Raw genomic sequence first — 24,191 nt, forward strand, 5'->3', positions numbered from 1 at the left:
TTGAAGGAGTTAACTTCGGACGGTTTGTGACTCTTATTCAAACATACATAACCCACGATTACCTCGCCTAGATGAAGTCTTTGAACATATGGAGCATCATCTGGGCCATTGCATTGTTGGCACATCTTGTGGAGCCTCAGAATGTCCCTCCCGAGAAGGAAAAGAATGTGAGCTTAGTTAGGTGTCTAAAGTAGGAATCATGAACCGCAGTTTCCGGAGTGGGAATTTCCTCCCTGATATCAAGTATCTGGTCACATTCAATTATGGTTAGCAAGGGTATATGCATATTCCCCTTGATTGGAGATACTATGTATCCAGAGGCTTTGCTGCCAGAAATCTCGATACAACCAGAGCAGGTATTGAGGGTGTAGGGAGCATCATGTCCCTTTATATTGAAGATCCCAAAGAAATAGGTTTTTCTGGAGACCTGTTGCTTTGCTTTGCTCATCTAATATGGCATATATTCTGGTGGTCTTCTGCAAAGATCTTGACCAGGCATACCTTGATGCAGCATTTGGGATCGTGCCCTTCTCCACATACTTCAATGCACTAAGAGAACACAGCGGTTGCAGTTGGATCAGGAGCTTATAGTTAAACACATGTGGGGATTGCCTATTTGTTAGGGAATCCTGACATGTGTTGTGGCTGTCTAACAGCCGCAAATTATGCAGATACAGAGACTTTAACATAATATATGATAAACACCCTAGCATGCCCGGATAAGACGTTATCCGAGCACGTTCACTCATCACTAGTGAAAGAGCTTCAAGCGTCTCCACACATCACGTCCACAGTGGTGACAGACCTTCACGTCTCCACATCTCATCCACAGTAGTGATAGAGTGTCACATAACCCCACATTGCCCTAACATGTGAGTACTATGAAGTGAAGAGTAGAGATGAGCAAATATATTTAAAAAAACAATTGCCAAACATAAATTCGGCACGAATATGGCACATTCGGATTCGTGATGAGAAACATGAGCAAATTTTCATAAATTCATGAAAAATCGGTTGCGTTGCCATTAAAGTATTTTGAGAACCTTTGCTAAGATAGTGGTGGTGTATGATGAGCGTGTGGCACATGTTTGATGAGGGTAGGGGGTGGGGGGAGCTCAAAGAAGCGGCATGCTTGAAATTATTTTTTACTTTATATGTGCACATTGCTGCTAGCCAGTCAGGGAGCAGTAAACATCCACAATGTCCAGACATAACGGCTTGTGTCATTGAATGCTGAAATCACATGTCCCTCTCTACTGTATATAAAGAGCGGACATCTTGTTTTAGCACCATTTTTTCACTATAACAGAGCAGAGAGGCTGCTCCTGACTTTGGGCATAGGTGCTGATTGATTTTAGCTAGTTAGCTAGGCGGTTGTTTCTAAGTGAGATAGTTTAGATAGCTAGTGCCCTGTGTGGCTGTGAAATCAACCTTCCAGCAGATTTTTTTGTGCTATTAGGGAGGGCCTCAGACAAAGACAGCAGGGCACATTTCATAGAAGTGTGTTGTGCACTGCTTCTATTCTGCTGCATGCACGTAGACCTTTCAAAATCTTATTTTTTCAGTTGTTAAACGAGATACAGCACACCATATCCCACCTTCTCATTTTGTGGCAGAGAAATAGTTCTGTGTGAGAGCAGTTGCACAGTAAAAAAAAGTTTTTTACAGTTGCTAACATGAATCAGCACGCCATATCTCATCTTGTCGGTGAAATTCATCTTTCTGCACAGCTGTTGCTAAAAGTGATACAGCCCATCATATCCCACCTTGTCATTTAGTGGTGGTGAAATTGTTCTGTGTGCAAAACTGCTGCACAGTAAAAAAATATATTTTTTACAGTTGCTAACGTGATACAGCCCGCCATATCCCACCTTGTCATTTAGTGGCGGAGAAATAGTTCTGTGTGCAGAGCTGTTGCACAGTAAAAAAAAAGTTTTTTATGGTTGCTAACGTGATTCAGCATGCCATTTCTTATCTTGTCGGTGAAATTCATCTTTCTGTAAAGCTGTTGCTAAATGTGATACAGCTCGCCATATTCCACCTTGTCATTTAGTGGTGGTGAAATTGTTCTGTGTGCAGAACTGCTGCACAGTAAAAAAATGTATTTTTTGCAGTTGCTAACATAATTCAGCACGCCATATCATTAAGTGGTGGTGAAATTCATCCTTCTGCACAGCTGTCGCAGTGTAAAAAATTGTTTCAGTTGCTAAACGTGAAACAGCCTGCCATATCTCATCTTGTCATTTAATGGCGGTGAAATTGTTCTGTGTGCAGAGCTGTTGCACAGTAAAAAAATAAATACTTTTTGCAGTTGCTAACATGATTAAGCATGCCATATCTCACCTTGTCATTTAGTGCTGGTGAAATTCATATTTCTGCTATGCACAGCTATTGCATAGCAAAAAAAAATATTTTTTTCTGTTGCTACACATGATATAGCATGCCATATTCCACCTTGTCATTTAGTGATGGTATAATTCAACTGTGTGCAGAACTCATGCAAAATATAAAAAAAACACATTTTTTTCTGTTACAAATGTGACACAGTACGCCATATCCCACCTTGTGTTTTAGTGGTGGTAAAATTCAACTGTGTGCAGAGCTCATGCAGAGTAAAAAAAAACATTTTTTTTCTGTTACAAACATGATACAGCACACCATATCCCACCTTCTCTTTTAGTGTCAGTGAAATTCAGCTGTCTGCAGAGCTCATTCAGGGTAAAAAATATTTTTTTGTGCCAAACTGTCACGCTGGGTGATGGATAAGCAAGTGCACAACAAAGGGGAAAGGGAGGGGGAGCCCAAACACTAGGGAGGTGGGGAATGGATACCCCTAGGCAGATCTAAAATTACCCTGTATGCCCTAACCACCCTATATACTTTCTGCACCTATCGTCGAGCAGGAACCTAATCCCTGCCTGACCCTGGTGATAGGCCCTGGTTAGGGAGGGGATGGGTGTGCACTACTCAGTTGCCACTACAACTAAAGACAAAGAGGGTAAACTAACAAGGGGAATTCTTAGCTTGAGAAGACAACCGAGATGTCACGTCAGCAATCCTCCAAGAGTCCTCTGCTAAGGAACTAACTGACTGTTAGTACATCCAACTAGACAAAGACAAGTAAGAACTAACACCAGCAGCATTCTGCAGATACGGAATAAACATAAACCTTCAGCACTGGTGTCTAATTAGCAGCCGAAGGTGGTGGTAACCATTGGGTCCTAAAGGGAGAGAGATATCGCTCCACAACAGAGATAAAAAAAATCAAGAAGGTGCTTCAGCTAACCAGAAAGACTTTCTACAGCCAGATCCAGGATGACTGTCACACCTGACACACAACCATGACACAAACGTGATACAGCAGGCTAGATCTGAGTTTGAAATTGTTTTGAGCATATATTCTATTGTATACAGGCCTCATCCACAGTAAAAAAATGCTTTCTTCTGTTAGTACCGTTACACAGCAGGCTAGATGACAGTTTGAAATTTTTGAGTGCTGATATTGTTCTCCACTCAGGGGTACACATGATAATATCAAAATTGGTTTTCTTAATATCGTGCTACCTAAAGCAGGCTACATTTCATCTTTTCATTCTGTAGTGCAGATATTGTTCTCCATACATCAGTACATATGATAAAATATAAATTGGTTCTTTTACTATCGTGCTCGAAAATTTTGGCCATATCTGAGTTTGTCATTCTTTTGTGCTCAGATTCTGCTGTATCCAAGTCCACAGTAATTTTTCTATTTCTATTGTGCTACATAAAGCAGGACGCATGTTATCTTTTAATTATTTTGGGCAGGTATTGTGCTCCAGCCAGTAGTCCACATTTCACAATATAAATTCTTTGTGCATCACTAAAATAGTGTCCCTTTTGTGATTTTTTATTGTGCTCTTGCATAACATTCACGGTACATTGTTTCAACAGGACATAAATTCCATACTCTTTCAGTAATAGACAATGACATGAATCATCATGTCTTAAATACTAAAGTGAAGAAGACGGAATTTATGTCCTTTGTTGCACCCTCCCTATGGGCGTCTGCTGTAAGAAGGAAATGGATTTTTTTTTGTGATGTCTGCTTTCTTCTGTCATGTAAAGGATGGCTGCAATGTGTTTTACTATATAGTTAAATATTATTTGTAAACCATGATCGTCAAGCTCTGGTTATACCTGACATTCCTGCTCTCCGGTGTAAAATGCTCAGTTTTAGAGGACGCCATTGTATCAGGTAAGAACATTTCTTTGCCATTGTTTTACAGTAATAAAGATGTTCTATATCTTTAACTTACATCGTTATATAGTGTAAAGGACAGGATTTTGCTCAATTTGTGTACAGAAAATAGGTTTAATTCTGTTTGAATGTGAAAAATAATGATTTAATATTACAATATTGTATGTGCACATGGATATGTTCGGACTTTAGATGCTGGCATTATAATAATGGGCTTTACATGAAGCATGGCCCCAATTCTAGCGACATAAATTGTGTGTACTTCTACAAAGGTAACTGGGTTCTTAGACATGAGATACCAAGTGTGACCCCAATCTCTGCACCTCTTGCAGTTTATGCCTCACTTTATATAGTGTTATAATGTATTTTTAGTACTTAAAGTATATGTATACCCTTGTAGATCATGGGAAGATGTAGTCTAAATTTAATCAATGAGGCTCTGTATATAACAATAATGATAAATAATAATGAATACTTGTAGTTAATATAGTATACAGCGAGAGAACAGTACAGTACTTACTCTATACTGGATTGTCTCAGTTTTTACCTAGTTTGGAAAGCAGAACACACGATATAAATCACGCATTTCTGCTGATAGTCTTCCATGACATAAATATAAAGAAAAACACAGTAAGGGAATCCTGCCCCCTCGTGGCTCAATCTGCCATTTTCAGATTTAAAGTAATTGAACCCAAAACAAAGAAAACTTCTGGTGTCCTGATCATCTGTTTTAACCAAATATTGTAAAGACTCAGAAACATTTTAGGTTGAATTAGAAATGTAAAACATACCTGTAATTTCAGGAAACTTTGTACAGTAAAATAAGCTCTTGTGTGTGTACATTATGAATAACACAATTTATATCCTTTAACCCCTTAGTGACAGAGCCAATTTGGTACTTAATGACCAGGCCAATTTTTACAATTCTGACCACTGTCACTTTATGAGGTTATAACTCTGGAACGCTTCAACGGATCCTGCTGATTCTGAGATTGTTTTTTCGTGACATATTGTACTTCATGTTAGTGGTAACATTTCTTCGATATCACTTGCGATTATTTATGAAAAAAATGGAAATATGGCAAAAAAATTAAAAATTTATCAATTTTCAAAATTTGGATTTTTATGCCCTTAAATCAGAGAGATATGTCACAAAAAATAGTTAATAAATAACATTTTCCACATGTCTACTTTACATCAGCACAATTTTGGAACCAAAATTTTTTTTTGTTAGGGAGTTATAAGGGTTAAAAGTTGACCAGCAATTTCTCATTTTTACAACACCATTTTTTTTTTAGGGACCACATCACATTTGAAGTCATTTTGAGGGATCAATATGATAGAAAATAACCAAGTGTGACACCATTCTAAAAACTGCACCCCTCAAGGTGCTCAAAACCACATTCAAGAAGTTTATTAACCCTTTACGTGCTTCACAGGAACTGAAACAATGTGGAAGGCAAAAATGAACATTTAACTTTTTTTTGCAAACATTTTGCTTCAGAACCATTTTTTTTATTTTCACAAGTGTAAAAACAGAAATTTAACCATAAATGTTGTTGTACAATTTCTCCTGAATACGCCGATACCCCATATGTGGGGGTAAACCACTGTTTGGGCGCACCGCAGAGCTTGGAAGAGGAGCAGCGCCGTTTGACTTTTTCAATGCAGAATTGGCTGGAATTGAGATCGGATGCCATGTCACGTTTAGAGAGCCCCTGATGTGCCTAAACAGTGGAAACCCCCCACAAGTGACCCCATTTTGGAAACTAGACCCCTTAAGGAACTTAACTAGATGTGTGGTGAGCACTTTGAGCCCCAAAGTGCTTCACAGAAGTTTATAAAGTAGAGCCGTGAAAATAAAAAATCGCATTTGTTTACACAAAAATGATCTTTTCGCCCACAAATTCTTATTTTCACAAGGGTAACAGGAGAAATTAGACCACAAAAGTTGTTGTGCAATTTCTCCTGAGTATGTTGATACCCCATATGTGGGGGTAAACCACTGTTTGGGCGCACCGCAGAGCTTGGAAGAGAAGGAGTGTCGTTTTACTTTTTCAATGTAGAATTGGCTGGAATTGAGATAGGACGCCATGTCGCATTTGGAGAGCCCCTGATGTGCCTAAACAGTAGAAGCCCCCCACAAGTGACCCCATTTTGGAAACTAGACCCCTTAAGGAACTTAACTAGATATGTGGTGAGCACTTTAAACCCCCAGGTGCTTCTCAGAAGTTTATAACGTAGAGCCGTGAAAATAAAAAATCGCATTTTTTCTACAAAAATGATATTTTTGCCCCAAAATATTTATTTTCACAAGGGTAACAGGATAAATTAGACCACAAAAGTTGTTGTGCAATTTCTCCTGAGTACATCGATACCCCATATGTGGGGGTAAACCACTGTTTGGGCGCACTGCAGAGCTTGGAAGAGAAGGAGTGCCGTTTTACTTTTTCGATGTAGAATTGGCTGGAATTGAGATCGGACGCCATGTCGCGTTTGGAGAGCCCCTGATGTGCCTAAACAGTGGAATCCCCCCACAAGTGACACCATTTTGGAAACTAGACCCCTTAAGGAACTTATCTAGATGTGTGGTGAGCACTTTAAACCCCCAGGTGCTTCACGGAAGGTTATAGCGTAGAGCCGTGAAAATAAAAAGTCGCATTTTTTTTTCAAAAATGATCTTTTTGCCCCCAAATTTTTATTTTGACAAGGGTAACAGGAGAAATTAGACCACAAAAGTTGTTGTGCAATTTCTCCTGAGTGTGGCGATACCCCATATGTGGGGGTAAACCACTGTTTGGGCGCACGGCAGAGCTTGGAAGAGAAGGAGTGCCGTTTTACTTTTTCAATGTAGAATTGGCTGGAATTGAGATCGGACACCATGTCGCGTTTGGAGAGCCCCTGATGTGCCTAAACAGTAGAAACCCCCCACAAATGACCCCATTTTGGAAACTAGACCCCCCAGGGAACTTATCTAGATGTGTGGTGAGAACTTTGAATGCCCAAGTGCTTCACAGAAGTTTATAATGCAGAGTCGTGAAAATAAAAATAAAAATTTTTTTCCACAAAAAAGATTTTTGAGCCCCCAAATTTTTATTTTGACAAGGGTAACAAGAGAAATTGGACCCCAAAAGTTGTTGTCCAATTTATCCCGAGTATGCTGATGCCTCATATGTGGGGGTAAACCACTGTTTGGGTGCACGGCAGAGCTCGGAAGGGAGGGAGCACCATTTGACTTTTTGAGCGCAAAATTGGCTGTGGTGTTTAGAGACCCCCTGATGTACCTAAACAGTGGAAACCCCCCAAATCTAACTCCAACCCTAACCCCAACACACCCCTAAGGCTTCTTTCACACTTCAGTTGTTTGGCGTCAGTCAGCTCCGACATAGTGACGGATCCGTCACAATTGTTGAGAAAACGGTATTAACGGATCCTTTTTTTGACGGATCCGTTACTTGGGGGTTGTCTGGGAAAAGTATCTACTTTTTGGAGCATGCGCAATTGAAAAAGCGGATTGGGGCGACGGATCCGCCGAAATGACGGTAACAACGGATCCGTCGCCCATAGGCGGCCATTCTATGGAATGACGAACGCGACGGATCCGTCGCGAACCGCCATTTCGGCGCAGACAAAAAAACGTTACAATGGCCGTCAATGTCTAGATGACGTCCGCCAAATCTCGACGGATCCGTCACATGGCGGATGGAACGGACGACCATCCGCCACAATCCGTCGCTATTGCATGTCTATGGGAAAATAGCGGAACCGCCAAAAAAAATGGCGGATCCGCTATTTGATGAAAATGGCCGTTTCAGACTGACGCCAAAAGACTGAAGTGTGAAAGAGGCCTAACCCTAATGCCAACCCGATCCATAATCCTAATCACAACCCTAAGGATAATCGCAACCCTAACCTCAAAAGAACCATAATCCTAATCAGAACCCTAAATCCAACACACCCCTAATCCTAATCTCAACCCTAACCTCAAACCTAACCCTAATACCAATACACCCCTAATCCCAACCCTACCCTTAACCCTAATCCCAAACCTAACCGTAATCCCAAACGTAACCCTAATGCCAACCCTAATCCAAACCCTAATCCCAACCCTAACCCTAACTTTAGCCGCAACCCTAGTCCTAACTTTAGCCCCAACTCTAACTATAGCCCTAACTTTAGCCCCAACCCTAACCCTAACCCTAAATTTAGCCCCAGCCCTAACCCTAAGTTTAGCCCCAACCCTATTTAGCTCCAACCCTAACCCTAAATTTAGCTCCAACCCTAACCCTAACCCTAGCCCTAACCCTAACCCTAGCCCTAACCCTAACCCTAGCCCTAACCCTAACCCTAACCCTAATTTTAGCCCCAACTCTTCTCTCCTGCCGGCCGGCAGATGGCAGCAGAGAGCGGGCGCACTGCGCATGCGCCCGCCATTTTCTTTCTATAGGAAGAAGCCGGCCGGCAGGAGAAGACACAGGAGGACCCAGGGACACCGGTAAGTATGATAGGGACCCCGAATCCCCCTATTTCTCTGTCCTCTGATGTGCGATCACATCAGAGGACAGAGAATTACACATCACTTTTTTTTTTTTTTTTTTTTGCGGTCGCCGGTAAACAGTTAATTACCGGCGATCGCAAAACAGGGGTCGGTAAAAACCGACCCCGATCATGTTCTTTGGGGTCTTGGCTACCCCCAGCAGCTGAGACCCCAAAGATCTCCCAGGTGCCGGCCGGCGGGCACAATGTGCGTGCGCCCGCCATTTTTAAGATGGCGGCGCCCATGGGGAACCACGAGGAGCACCGGGGGAGACAGGTGAGTATCGGGGGGGCATCGGGGGCGACCGGGGACCCCATTTCTCTGTCCTCTGATGTGCGATCACATCGGAGGACAGAGAAATTAAATGGGAAATCACGTTTTTTTGGTTTTTTTTTGCGATCGCCGGTAAACGGTTAATTACCGGCGATCGCACTTCGGGGGTCGGTAAAAAAACCCCGAATCATGTTCTCTGGGGTCTCGGCTACCCCCGGTAACGGAGACCCCAGAGAAAATCCGACTCTGGGGGGCGCTATTCACTTTTTCCACAGCGCCGTTAATTAACGGCGCTGTGGTTTAAGTACCCTTAGCGGCCGCCGTTAAAAGGCGTATCGGCGGTCGTTAAGGGGTTAACTTGTATCCTCCATTTTTCAGCAGTTGTTGCTATGCAGGTGTAAGGGGGTATGCAGGCAGCTGGTTTGAGCCCTGCATTCCTGTGCATGCCTACCTAATGAAACTGGGTACTTTTTGTGTTTGCTGTGTGCCCTGTGTAGTTTATGATATTTGACACTGTTTAATATGATAATGGCTGACACTGTTCCGATATCTGTGTGTTAGGGACAGGAATAGGGACAGTCAGTGGCTGTGGTAGGTCAGCATTGGTAAGGGTTATGGCAGTGTAGTTGCGGGTTAGTGTTAAGGGGGCACTGTAGAGTAGGAGATTAGATTGTGTTGAGAACTGGTTTCAGTCAGAGTAGTGACAGTTGAGAAAGGGGCAGAGCCAGTGTAGTGGCAGGGAGAGTGCCTTTCTGAGGTAATTTTCAGGTAGTGGGAGGAGCTAAAGCTGTGTGAGGAGAATTGTTCTAGAAGGAGTCGTGACAGAAAGCTGAACATAGCAATAGTGTAGAGTTAAGAGAGCGAGGCAGCCTGGAAGAATCAGTGGCTAGTCTGTGGGTTACCTCCCGTGACGTCCGGGTCTTACGGTCCAAACAGGAATTGCGGAGGCAACCTGAATTTTCACCCAAGATGGGGAAAGTGGACGGGGAGCACTCAGTATCAGCTAGCTGGATGGTTCAGGAAGCTGCGGGCCTGGGAGCCATGGTGCAGGAAGAAAAGCTGAGGGAGCAAACCAGGGAAAACGCAGGAGATGGATTACTCATGTATTGGGAAAATGGATGGACTGTAACTGTTATGAAGATGCACGAGTTAAGTAAAGTTTTATTGAAAATGAACTCGGACTTTGATAACATTTGTGTGTGTCTGCGATGGATTGGAACCCTGTTTGCTGTGAAGTATTCTGACCTACAGGTGGGTGAAAAACGTGACACACACAGCACACCACAAAATGGACATGATATTTCTGTAGCGGAGCATCGGGGTGTGATGAGGAAGCTGCAGCAATCCCTCGGTACGGCTACCACCCTGGCCACTGTTGCAAAGTGGCGTAGTCCGCTGGATCCATATGCTTTGCATTTGGAAAATGGAGAAACCCCTGAACCGGCAAAGATGGCGGTCTTTAAAGACTTTAAAATGGCAGAAGATGGTGCAGAAGCAGGAGATAGCTCCATCCATCATGGGCATTCTAAACTGAAAATGGCGCAAAAATCTGTTGGGCAGAGACTGTGGCCTGAGGCCAGGGTAGATCCCCCTGTTAGCGGTGCCCACCTGCGGTGGGCGCAGCGAAAGAAAAAGAAACCTCATCCCCAGCAGCAGATTCCTGGAGAATGGAAGGATGATCCATTAGCAGCAGTTCTGGAGTCCCCGGTGACCACTGGAGCTCGGGTATGGAGCCCTTTAGATGATGTATGGGACTGGAGGGGAAGTGGAGCAGAGGCTAGTGGACGCTCCTCCGGTACCCCTTTGATGATAAGTGGGGACAGTGACTATCACTGCACCCCAGATCAGAAAGTTGTGCTAGTTGCACCAGATGTGAAAAAGTGGGACTGTTCTGTGTCCCTGAGGGCAAGAGCCCTGTAATGCTGTGAGGGACTGTTCTGCGTCCCATGGGCAGGAGCCCAGAAGACAGTGCGGTGAGAATGGCTGCAGTTAAAGAATTGTTTTGAACTGTTTTCCCCACTCCAAGTTTTGTTGCGCCTGTTGCGCCCCTTCTGCTGGATTGCAGGACACAGAACTTATGAAGAGATGGTGCCCTATGGACTGTTGCTGAATTGTGTGTGGCTGCTCCAGAGACTGTGATAAGATGTGTGAAATGTCGATGTTCAACCTGAATTTTGTTTGCAGGAGGTAAACTGAGCAGCACACATATTTTAAAGGGACCGTGGTCTGGAAATAGGAGGGAGGGGGAGGAAACATATGCAGGATGACCTGATGAGTGAGCCAGGTTAGAAGAGAATGGACTGCATGCTCCTGAATGGTTGGCACTGTAGTAATTTGGCCATGTGGGCCATGAAGAAGAGTGTGGACATTCAAGTCAGTTTAGGACTGGTCAGTGGACCTGGAGAGTCCTATAGAGAACTGTCTGTCTGTCCGGGTCTCAGGAAGAGAAGACCGGGGTCAAATGGATCTATATTGGTGTCTGGACAACCCGAGGGTCGAGCCGGGTTACGCCAGGATTGTGCTCACGTGATGGTGAGCTGGTGAGAAAAGAACTGAACTATTTGTTCCAGGGTCCCAACCAAGTGGGACCGGTACCAGTCCTGACCAGAAATGGGTTAAACGTGGTGGACTGGAGCAAAGTTCTTTTGTTATAATGTATAATAATTGTTAAAGTTATTGATGTTTTAATAAGATGCCATTACATTGTGCTTATTGTGATGTGTATATTCTGCCGGTACCGTATGGTCGGGGACGACCATGGTTTTAGGAGGGAGGTATGTAAGGGGGTATGCAGGCGGCTGGTTTGAGCCCTGCATGACTGTGCGTGCCTACCTAATGAAACTGGGTACTTTTTGTGTTTGCTGTGTGCCCTGTGTAGTTTATGATATTTGACACTGTTTAATATGATAATGGCTGACACTGTTCCGATATCTGTGTGTTAGGGACAGGAATAGGGACAGTCAGTGGCAGTGGTAGGTCAGCATCGTTAAGGGTTATGGCATTGTAGTTACAGGTTAGTGTTAAAGGGGGGCACTGTAGAGTAGGAGATTAGATTGTGTTGAGAACTGGTTTCAGTCAGAGTAGTGACAGTTGAGAAAGGGGGCGGAGCCAGTGTAGTGGCAGGGAAAGTGCCTTTCTGAGGTAATTTTCAGGTAGTGGGAGGAGCTAAAGCTGTGTGAGGAGAATTGTTCTAGAAGGAGTCGTGACAGAAAGCTGAACAGAGCAACAGTGTAGAGTTAAGAGAGCGAGGCAGCCTGGAAGAATCAGTGGCTAGTCTGTGGGTTACCTCCCGTGACGTCCGGGACTTATGGTCCAAACAGGAATTGCGGAGGCAACCTGAATTTTCACCCAAGATGGGGAAAGTGGATGGGGAGCACTCAGTATCAGCTAGCTGGATGGTTCAGGAAGCTGCGGGCCTGGGAACCATGGTGCAGGAAGAAAAGCTGAGGGAGCAGACCAGGGAAAACGCAGGAGGTGGATTACTCATGTATTGGGAAAATGGATGGACTGTAACTGTTATGAAGATGCACGAGTTAAGTAAGTTTTATTGAAAATGAACTCGGACTTTGATAACATTTGTGTGTGTCTGCGACGGAATGGAGCCCTGTTTGCTGTGAAGGATTCTGACCCACAGGTGGGTGAAACACGTGACACACACAGCACACCACAAAATGGACATGATATTTCCATAGCGGAGTGTCGGGGTGTGATGAGGAAGCTGCAGCAATCCCTCGGTACGGCTACCACCCTGGCCCCCGTTACACAGGCTTTATCCTTAATTTACTGTTCCCTCTGAGCTAGTGGAGGGAGAATCACTGCTATGATGTCTCCCAAGCATAGTACATAGAGACATAAGAGATTCTGGCAGTCCCTCCTCTATGTATCACATGCTTAGAAGTAGCAGGGGCGGACTTTATACAGCAATACAGCTGTGAATCCATCACTTGGGTGAGATAAAACACTTACTAGAAAGCAGCAGTTTTTGTGCTTGTCTATCTGAAGAGCTCATTCAGTTTGTCAGTTTTTCACGCACAAATTTTATCTGTGGCTTTAACAAATAGAAATCATACCCATTCATATGTCCAAGTATTTACAGGGCCCAAGTGATCTGCACAAAATCACGGATAAATGTCCAGTCTCACTAATGAAAGTCTACAGTTCTGGTTCCCGAACCCAATTTTGGACTAAAGTTTGGTTAAACCAGACTAACACGAACTTCCACTGGTCCACTCATCCCTACTCCTATGATGTAAGATATTAAAAAAACAGTAAAATTGTAGTCACAGCCTAGAACATAGGGGTGGACATAATACTGGTTCAACCTGTGCAACTGCTCGGGCTCAGTGGTGAGGGGACCCATTTCCACCCCCAAAGCAGGTGGAATTGTGCATTATGATGAGCTATTGGACTGCAAATGACCTATATGTTGTTCTTGTACAAAAGCCCTCTTTTGTCTGTCTGTTCCTGCACTAACGTTATAGTGGCCCCACATCTACCCTATCATCTACAAATTATTACTACTAATAAAAGTAAAGTAACTAAAATGATGTCATCAGAAGTTACAGTACTGATTTTTCAAGAAGACATAACCTAGAGTTTTATTAAATATGAAATACGACAAGACACTGGAGCTGCCATGCAGTAAATAAGAAAGACTTAACATATGGGGTATTCAATAAGGAATGATGGTGCAATGTAAGTAGCTCATGTTCTCCACCAAACCACATAAAATAAGCATACCACAAGAAAACAAATCTATATTGCTCACATTATCACTGTTTGATTTAGAAAATTAGACAGCCTGGTCCTGCTATACTTCATGTGATCATATGAAAAGTCCTGCTAAACTGTTACAGAAAACAGAAGTATTTAGGCCCCCAGACCACCACCAGCCTCTGACCCAGAATAGTGATAGGTCTGTCTATATTTTATTGGACACAGCATAACATGAAAAAAGTACTTTAAAAACAGCTTATACTATATTATAATGACCTGTAAGCAGTCATCGATGTGGAAGTGCTCCTCTGATATGCCACACTGGCCAGTCCTCCACCTCCATGCTGAATATGTCATCATAAGCCTCCTCCAAGGGCAACTGGTGCATGCACAGTGAAGTAGCATATACAGGATTTTGCTTCTCCTGTGCATTGGACATGCAATGTATGTTGCTGAGGATACCTTGTCGTGACTTACCATACTTGGTTTATGGGACATTAATCAAGCAAGCATAACAGCCAGTCAGTGTGACAGGGGTTGTGCTACCATAAAGAATACATTTAACCAAGCAGAAAAGGTGGAAATAAATGGTTTTGTAATTTACAGTTATTAAAAATTATGCTCCTTTCAAAAAAATAACAAGCTTTTATCTTCTGAAGTATGCTCACTGGCGCCCCCTGGTGTTATTCCGGCTGCAACTTTTATCCGTCTGAGTGGCCGATCAGCTGACTGAGTTTGAGCAGTACATGTCATCATAAGAGGTCCCCCAACTCCTCACCCCCACTGTGCCCAACGTATGCTCGTTACGATTACCTTACAGAGGTCTGACAGGGCAGGGAACAGATTCCTGAAATCAGCACAGAAGAGTGTCAGTGATTCTCCATCCCAGGAAGTACAATATGTCACAAAAACAGTCTCAGCATCCGTGGGAGCTGTTGAAGTGTTCCAGAGTTATCTCATAAAGTGACAGTGCTCAGAATTGAAAAAATTGGCCTGGTCAGGAAGATGAAAACAGGCTCTAGCGCGAAAAGGTTAAAATATGGAGTTAGACTATCAATTATTCCCCAAAATGTAGAGGACTGATGAGCACAGACCCTGCAGTATGTAGAAGAAGCCTAAGCTACATCGGTCTAACCATTTATATTGTACATTGGTGCAATAGTTTATATAAATACTGATCTTCATTAGAGAGCACTCTAGATCCATTCTTAACATAACTGTCATCTTTTTCTTTGTTTCCAATAATGACTAAATGCCTGCTCTGTATTAATTCTACATTTTTCAGACTGCTTAGATGAAGAACCACATTATCGATATCAGGCATATGCTGGGGAGGCTGTATACTTCCAGTGTAATTTGACTTCCAATAATTCAGACAAAACAATTCAGTGGTTTTCACAAAAACCTGACAAAAGTCTCGAAGAAGTGAAAAGTAGAAAGGATCTGAATGTCATTGAATCAACCCTTCAGATATCACTTTTGGAAAAACATCACTCTGGGACATACATATGCAGGTAAGCAATTTGAGTGATACGGCCATTTTAAACGGAAGCACAATATGTAGTGATTTTATAGCCATATAATTTTAATTTTCTGATAGATTCTCATCGGGTTATAGGGTTATTCCCAATTTTGAAAGTTATCACCTATCTTAATTAGAAAGTTAAGCGATTAAGGCCTCTTTCACACTTCCGTCGTTTGGCATCCGTCGCAATCCGTAGTTTTGGGCAAAAAACGGATCTTGCAAATGTGCTTGCAGGATGCATTTTTTTGCCCATAGACTTGTATTAGCGATGGATCGCGACGGATGGCCACACGTCGCGGCCGTCGTGCGACAGATCCGTCGTGTTTTGGCGGACTGTCGTCACAAAAAACGTTCAAGTGAACTTTTTTTGTCCATCGCGTCCGCCATTTTCGACTGCGCATGCGCGGCTGAAACTCCGCCCCCTCCTCCTTGGACTGCAGAATGGGCAGCGGATGCGTTGAAAAACTGCATCCGCTGACCAAGTCGTGCAAAACTTTCACAACATTCGTCGGTACGTTGGCCCAACGCATTGCGACGGACCCGTAAGTGTGAAAGAGGCCTAACTTTGCTATCTCTGACATTCCTATCTATATATAATTACCTAAGGGGTAATTCCTTCTGTTTCTAACTTCAGTCTGTCTGTAACGGAAATCCTGGGTCGCTGATTGGTCGCGGCCGGCTGCGACCAATCAGCGATATTGGGGCGGGATTAAACACCGCTTCACTTTTTACTATTGATGCAGCCTATGCAGCATCAATAGTAAAAACAAAGAAAATAATAATAAAAAAAAAACACATTATATTCTCACCTTCCGAAGTCTGCTGCAGCCTTTCCCGCTCCCAAGAATGCATTGCGGCAATGCCCCAAGATCACGTGGCGGTCTCGCGAGACTGCTACATGATCATGGGTTATTGCCTCTAGGCATTACTGGGAACGGAGCATCGCGAGGAGCATCGGTAAAGGCCTTGGTTGGATCTGGGGGCCGACAGAAGGTGAGTATATAACTATTTTTTATTTTAATTGTTTGTTTAACAGGGATATGGTGCCCACATTGCTATATACTACGTGGCCTGTGTTATATACTGCATGGGCTGTGTTATGTACTGCGTGGGATGTATTATGTACTTCGTGGGCTGTGCTATATACTACGTGCCTGTGCAATATACTACGTGCTTGTGTTATATACTGCGTGGGCTGTGCTATATACTACGAGCCTGTGCTACATGCTGCATGGACTGTGCAATATACTGCGTGGGCTGTGTTATATACTGCATGGGCTGTGTTATATACTATGTGGCTGTGCAATATACTACGTGGGCTGTGTTATTTACTACGTGGCTATGCTATATACTACGTGGGCTGTGTTATATACTAGGTGGGCTGTGCTATATACTACATGGCTGTGTTTTATACTACGTGGCTGTGCATTCTAGAATACCCGATGCTTTAGAATCGGGTCACCATCTAGTATAGAATAATTGGATTGCTGGCATGTACTTTCTACATTTAAATCAGAAAGCAGGGGGACTAACAAAAAGAGACAAGGAGCAGTCAGCATTAGGTTATGTGCACACCTTCAGTATTTGGTCAGCTTTTTACCTCAGTAATTATAAGCCAAATCCAGAAGTGAAACAAACAGAGGAAAAGTATAATAGAAACACGTCACCAATAGTGATGAGCGAGTATACTCGTTGCTCGGGTTTTTCGAGGTGAAAATAAATACATTGGTTCCTTTCCAAAATATTCTACTATTAGAAAAGAATGTAATTAAAATTCTACATGTTACTAATATCGTTGCATCCATCACAATCCTTAATTTAAAATTATAACTTATCATACATAGAGACCATAAATAAAAGAAGCAATAAAAAACAATAATATACCATATATATTCGAGTATAATCTTAGTTTTTCAGCAATTTTTTTTTGCTGAAAACGCCCCCCGCGGCTTATACTTGAGTCACTGTCCCAGAAGATGGAGGGGGAGGGGCAGCGGCAGAGTGGCAGATCACAGCAGGAGTCAGGAGCTGGCTGCTGCGGCTAAAGGACTGTGCCCGCTGCTAAAGATATGTGAATATTCACTGTGCTGGCAGCTTCCTATGACCAGCGAGTCCATTAGATGGCTTACTAGGGTTGATGCTACTGACAGATTCCCTTTAAAGAATGGTTTAAAATGAATATTCTAAAGGAAAAATGTCAAGATAACATGAAGACAGACAAGAAAAAGGGGAAGTATGGAAAGCTATTAGTTTAGAGAGATGGGTATTTACCACTCTTAATCAGTCTGGAGCGTCTAACATTTTCGTTTTTTTATTTCCCCAATTGTTTAACTTATGTTTTATATGTCAGTTACTAATTTTTTCCTTCTCTCTTAATACAGAAGGGGAAATCTCTGCATGAAAATGAGAGTACATGCCACAGAAAGGAAAAACTGTGAAAATTATGGTCCTAAAATATTTTTTTTTAGAACTACTGACAAAATATCTATGTCATGCCCGTCACTAAATTGTCACCTAGGAAAGAATATAAGAAACGTTACATGGTACAAGGTGAGTTGTATTTATTTTCTCCTATCTGGCACAGATATAGGCACACTTCTATACTACTAATACTACATGAATTGTTAAAAATAAAAAGTGAAAAAACACCCATAATGCTTCCAAATTCATTCATTCATTCATTCATTCATTCATTCATTCATTCATTCATTCATTCCATAATAACAGACCATAACGCAAAACATTACATATTGAGGATGACCAAGCCGGTTTTCGTTAGAAAAAGAAGCAAAAAAAGAAAGAAAAATGCACTTTTACTTTTTGGTATTTGTGGTAGGATAACTTATGTAATTATACTCCAACTTTCAGAAAACTGTCCCCATGTTTCTAAATCAAGGAGTTAATGGTTCTCAATAGAAAATGATGAAGTTGTATAAGACTTTATAAATCCACCCTGTAATAGCGGAGACTTGTCATATATTGTCATTCATTTTCATTCACAAAAAAGCTGTTGTAAAAAATGATATTTTACTGGGTATACTTAGGCCAATAAATAGTATTATACTTGAGCTTTTCAGGTATCAAGAACCATATTATCTGTTACTATTGGAGAAGGATAAATTTGCTCTCAGAAAAACACAATTGAAAAAAGTTAAATTTTTGCTCCTGTAATTTTGCCTTTTTATAATTTTACTAAATTACCGTTTTTGCTTTTTTTATTTCAGACTATAAATTTTTTCTCTGTTACATCTGAAAACAGGTTTTCTCTAAACATAAACAATAATGAGATCCAATTTTCTAAAATCTATGTACATGATGCTGGAATTTATACGTGTGATTATGTTTTATATATGCATGGAAAAGAATGGATAATGAGAGCAACTATTCAGGTTTCAGTTGATGGTAAGTCTTCCCTACTACATACATAATGATTGGCAATAATAGGAAAAAAATCAGCTCTAATATGTTACAGCGTGAGGGATACTCAACAGCGAGTAGTTCACATTGATCCGACTGAAACTTTATGTAACATCAGACGAATATTCATCAGAATTATTATTAGGCTAGGGTCATGGAGCGCCCCCACACCGCCGCAGGGCCGAGGGGTACCCGGAGCCGGGCCTCTGGGTCTCAGTCCTGGGGTTGTCACGGTGGCTAGACCCGGTCCGTGGCCCTGTCTGTCAGTGGGGGACGTCCGGTGCAATAAGTGGTGTTGTAACGGTGCAGTTGTGAGGTGCAGGTCGCGGTAAATAACAAGGACACCAGGTTGCAGTCTCTTTACCTCTTTACTGAAGGTTTTTGGAGACCTCAGTCCAGAGCGCTGTTAACTGGGTTGTCAGAGACCGGCCGGTCCAAAGGCACATCAGGAGTTCTCTTTACAGGTGTGAATCAGTGTCTACCTGCTAGCGCTGGGTGTTGTAGTTCTTCCCTGCTGAGCTCCCGGGATAGTCCTCACAACTGTTTCTGTCTGTCTCTATTGTTCGTTCTCTTCGTCCTCCAGGTGATATGGTAGGACGCACCCGTATGACGGGGTAGGCCTGGAGTTCTTCCGGGACCCTAGAGTCGCCCCTCTCCCACAGCTGCCTCCGTTGTCTGCTTAGGTGTTAAGTGAGACAGCCAACCTGTAATTAGCTGTCCGGCCGTGGTTTGCAGTGTACTTAAAGTCTCTTACTTGCTCGGCGTTCCGGCCACCGACTGTTTGCGCCTCAGAAGGATGTTGCCTCGGTCTAACAGCACGACTCCTTCTGGTCCCAATACTTCTTTACTGTATTCCCGTTGTGCACTGGTTAGTTCTGCTCTGAGGAGTCTGCCAGGATCCCATCCCTGACAGGTCCTCTCACTAGCTCTTCCCAGCTACTTCTCACTGTCTTCCTGTCCAACCCCCAGTTTTACCAGAGTTGTGAGGAGTGGCCTACTAGATAGGACCACCCCCCCTGGTGGCCGGAGTGTGAAGTGTGGTGTGAGTGTACCTGGTCAGAGAAACTCCTTAGTGCAATCAGACGTACCATAGCTCCCCATAGTGGCGGAGCCACAGTACTGCAACAACCAGGACTCTGGGGTGCTGCAGTCACACGACATTCTAATCACGCTCTAATCAGAGTATGATCACAGTGTGCTCTGTTTTTCTCAGATGTTGAGAAGATGGAAAATTAACTTCTCCATCTTCTCCATTCTGTCAGTCAATGAAAATTGGTCTGCAGTAGTATGTCATCAGAGTGCTGTCTGACTTTTTCCACTAACTCATTGACTTACATAGCCAAGTGCGATCCAAATATTGGATGCATATCGTGCATGTGGTGATTTTTCTTCCTCGGACAGACTCTATCTGAGGCAAAAATTGGACATGTACATGGTCCTATAGAATAACATTGGTCTGAGTGCGATCCGAGGTTTTGTTGGATCACACTCGGACCGAAAATACAGTTGTCTGCACAAGCTCTTAGGCCTAAAAGATGGGTCCCATTTATGAAAATCCAGGGCATAGTTTGTGATAAAAAAAATTCCCTTTCGTCTCTGCTCCAGGTCCACCATTGAGTCTCCAACGCTGCTTTTGGTGTATGTTATTGTGTCATGATCTCAATGGCAAGAGATCATAGCATCAGCATATATAGGAACTAGCTCTTGGAAGATGGAAACTGAGCTGACCATGAACTAAACCTAACGCACAACTAGCAGTGGCCGGGTAGCATGCCTACGTTGATTCTAGATGCCCAGCACCAGCCGGAGGACTAAATAAAACTAGCAGAGGAAAATATTAGTCCTAGCTCACCTCTAGAGAAATACCCCGAAAGGAGACAGAGGCCCCCCACATGTATTGGCGGTGAATCAAGATGAAATAACAAACGTAGTATGAAAATAGGTTTAGCAAATTTGAGGTCCACTTACTACATAGCAGAAGACAGAAAGGACACTTTCATGGTCAGCTAAAAACCCTATCAAAACACCATCCAGAAATTACTTTAAAACTCTGGCATTAACTCATAACACCAGAGTGGCAATTCCTGTTCACAAGAGCTTTCCAGACACAGTAACGAAACTACAGCTGTGAACTGGAACAAAAATGCAAAAACAAACATGGACAAGAGTCCAACTTATCTAGTAGTTGTCTAGGAGCAGGAACAAGCACAGAGAGGCTTCTGATAACATTGTTGACCGGCAAGCAACTAACAGAGCAGCAAGGTTATATAGCGACTCCCACATCTTGATGGGAACAGGTGAACAGAGAAGATGAAGACACCAGTTCAATTCCACCAGTAGCCACCGGGGGAGCCCAGAATCCAAATTCACAACAGTACCCCCCCCTCAAGGAGGGGGCACCGAACCCTCACCAGAACCACCAGGGCGATCAGGATGGGCCCTATGAAAGGCACGAACCAGATCAGAGGCATGAACATCAGATGCATTCACCCAAGAATTATCCTCCTGGCCGTAACCCTTCCACTTGACCAGATACTGGAGTCTCCGTCTGGAAACACGAGAGTCTAAGATTTTCTCCACAACGTACTCCAACTCACCCTCAACCAACACCGGAGCAGGAGGCTCAACGGAAGGCACAACCGGTACCTCATACCTGCGCAATAATGACCGATGAAAAACGTTATGAATAGAAAAGGATGCAGGGAGGTCCAAACGGAAGGAAACAGGGTTAAGAATCTCCAATATCTTATACGGGCCGATGAACCGAGGCTTAAACTTAGGAGAAGAGACCCTCATAGGGACAAAACGAGAAGACAACCACACCAAGTCCCCAACACGAAGACGAGGACCAACACGACGACGGCGGTTAGCAAAAAGCTGAGTCTTCTCCTGGGACAACCTCAAATTGTCCACCACCTGCCCCCAGATCTGATGCAATCTCTCCACCACAGCATCCACTCCAGGACAATCCGAAGATTCCACCTGACCAGAGGAAAATCGAGGATGAAACCCCGAATTACAGAAAAACGGGGACACCAAAGTGGCAGAGCTGGCCCGATTATTGAGAGCGAACTCCGCCAATGGCAAAAAAGCAACCCAATCATCCTGGTCAGCAGACACAAAACACCTCAGATATGTCTCCAGGGTCTGATTAATCCGCTCAGTCTGGCCATTCGTCTGAGGATGGAAAGCGGACGAAAAAGATAAATCTATGCCCATCCTAGCACAGAATGCCCGCCAAAATCTAGACACGAATTGGGTCCCTCTGTCAGAAACGATATTCTCAGGAATACCATGCAAACGAACAACATTTTGAAAAAACAGAGGAACCAACTCGGAAGAAGAAGGCAACTTGGGCAGAGGAACCAAATGGACCATCTTAGAGAAACGGTCACACACCACCCAGATGACAGACATCTTCTGAGAAACAGGCAGATCTGAAATAAAATCCATCGAGATGTGCGTCCAAGGCCTCTTAGGAATAGGCAAGGGCAACAACAATCCACTAGCCCGAGAACAACAAGGCTTGGCCCGAGCACAAACGTCACAAGACTGCACAAAGCCTCGCACATTTCGTGACAGGGAAGGCCACCAGAAGGACCTTGCCACCAAATCCCTGGTACCAAAAATGCCAGGATGACCTGCCAACGCAGAAGAATGAACCTCAGAGATGACTCTACTGGTCCAATCATCAGGAACAAACAGTTTATCAGGTGGGCAACGATCAGGTCTATCCGCCTGAAACTCCTGCAAGGCCCGCCGCAGGTCTGGAGAAACGGCTGACAATACCACTCCATCCTTAAGGATACCTGTGGGCTCAGAGTTACCAGGCGAGTCAGGCTCAAAACTCCTAGAAAGGGCATCCGCCTTAACATTCTTAGAACCCGGTAGGTATGACACCACAAAATTAAACCGAGAGAAAAATAATGACCAGCGCGCCTGTCTAGGATTCAGGCGCCTGGCGGTCTCAAGATAAACCAAATTTTTGTGGTCAGTCAATACCACCACCTGATGTCTGGCCCCCTCAAGCCAATGGCGCCACTCCTCAAAAGCCCACTTCATGGCCAAAAGCTCCCGATTCCCAACATCATAATTCCGCTCAGCGGGCGAAAATTTACGGGAAAAGAAGGCACAAGGCCTCATCACGGAGCAGTCAGAACTTTTCTGCGACAACACTGCCCCAGCTCCGATCTCAGAAGCGTCGACCTCAACCTGAAAAGGTAGAGCAACATCAGGCTGACGCAACACAGGGGCAGAGGAAAAACGGCGCTTAAGCTCCCGAAAGGCCTCCACAGCAACAGGGGACCAATCAGCAACATCAGCACCCTTCTTAGTCAAATCGGTCAATGGCTTAGCAATATCCGAAAAACCAGCAATAAATCGACGATAAAAGTTAGCAAAGCCCAAAAATTTCTGAAGACTCTTAAGAGAAGAGGGCTGCGTCCAATCACAAATAGCTTGAACCTTGACAGGATCCATTTCAATGGAAGAGGGGGAAAAAATATATCCCAAAAAGGAAATCCTCTGTACCCCAAAAACACACTTAGAACCCTTCACACACAAAGAATTAGACCGCAAAACCTGAAAAACCCTCCTGACTTGCTGGACATGAGAGTCCCAGTTATCCGAAAAAATCAGAATATCATCCAGATACACAATCATAAATTTGTCCAAATAATCGCGAAAAATATCATGCATAAAGGACTGGAAAACTGACGGAGCATTTGAAAGACCAAAAGGCATCACTAAATACTCAAAGTGGCCCTCGGGCGTATTAAATGCGGTTTTCCACTCATCCCCCTGCCTGATTCGCACCAAATTATACGCCCCACGAAGGTCAATCTTAGAGAACCACTTGGCCCCCTTTATGCGAGCAAACAAATCAGTCAGCAACGGCAATGGGTATTGATATTTAACAGTGATTTTATTCAAAAGCCGATAATCAATACATGGTCTCAAAGAGCCGTCTTTTTTTGACACAAAGAAAAAACCGGCTCCTAAGGGAGATGACGATGGACGAATATGTCCCTTTTCCAAGGACTCCTTTATATATTCACGCATAGCAGCATGTTCAGGCACAGACAGATTAAATAAACGACCCTTTGGGTATTTACTACCCGGGATTAAATCTATGGCACAATCGCACTCTCGGTGCGGAGGTAACGAACCAAGCTTGGATTCTTCAAAGACGTCACGATAGTCAGACAGGAACTCAGGAATTTCAGAGGGAATAGATGATGAAATGGAAACCACAGGTACATCCCCATGAGCCCCCTTACATCCCCAGCTCAACACAGACATAGCTTTCCAGTCGAGGACTGGGTTGTGAGATTGCAGCCAAGGCAATCCTAGCACCAAATCATCATGTAGATTATACAGCACCAAAAAGCGAATAATCTCCTGGTGATCCGGATTAATACGCATAGTTACTTGTGTCCAGTATTGTGGATTATTATTAGCCAATGGGGTGGAGTCAATCCCCTTCA

General features: G+C 43.5%; 1 protein-coding gene across 1 annotated transcript in view; it reads left to right on the forward strand.

Moving 5' to 3' along the window:
- The first annotated feature begins 4,035 nt into the window (after positions 1–4,035).
- Positions 4,036–24,191, forward strand: part of IL18RAP (interleukin 18 receptor accessory protein) — a 50,680-nt gene continuing 30,524 nt past the window's right edge. Inside the window, exons 1-4 of the mRNA XM_077296639.1 lie at positions 4,036–4,234; positions 15,049–15,277; positions 17,670–17,838; positions 18,513–18,690. Coding sequence (XP_077152754.1) covers positions 4,153–4,234; positions 15,049–15,277; positions 17,670–17,838; positions 18,513–18,690 — 658 coding nt within the window. The 5' untranslated portion in view covers positions 4,036–4,152. The remainder of the gene's footprint in view (positions 4,235–15,048; positions 15,278–17,669; positions 17,839–18,512; positions 18,691–24,191) is intronic.

The sequence above is a fragment of the Ranitomeya variabilis genome, chromosome 3 (genome assembly GCF_051348905.1).
Source record: "Ranitomeya variabilis isolate aRanVar5 chromosome 3, aRanVar5.hap1, whole genome shotgun sequence".
NCBI lineage: Eukaryota > Metazoa > Chordata > Amphibia > Anura > Dendrobatidae > Ranitomeya > Ranitomeya variabilis.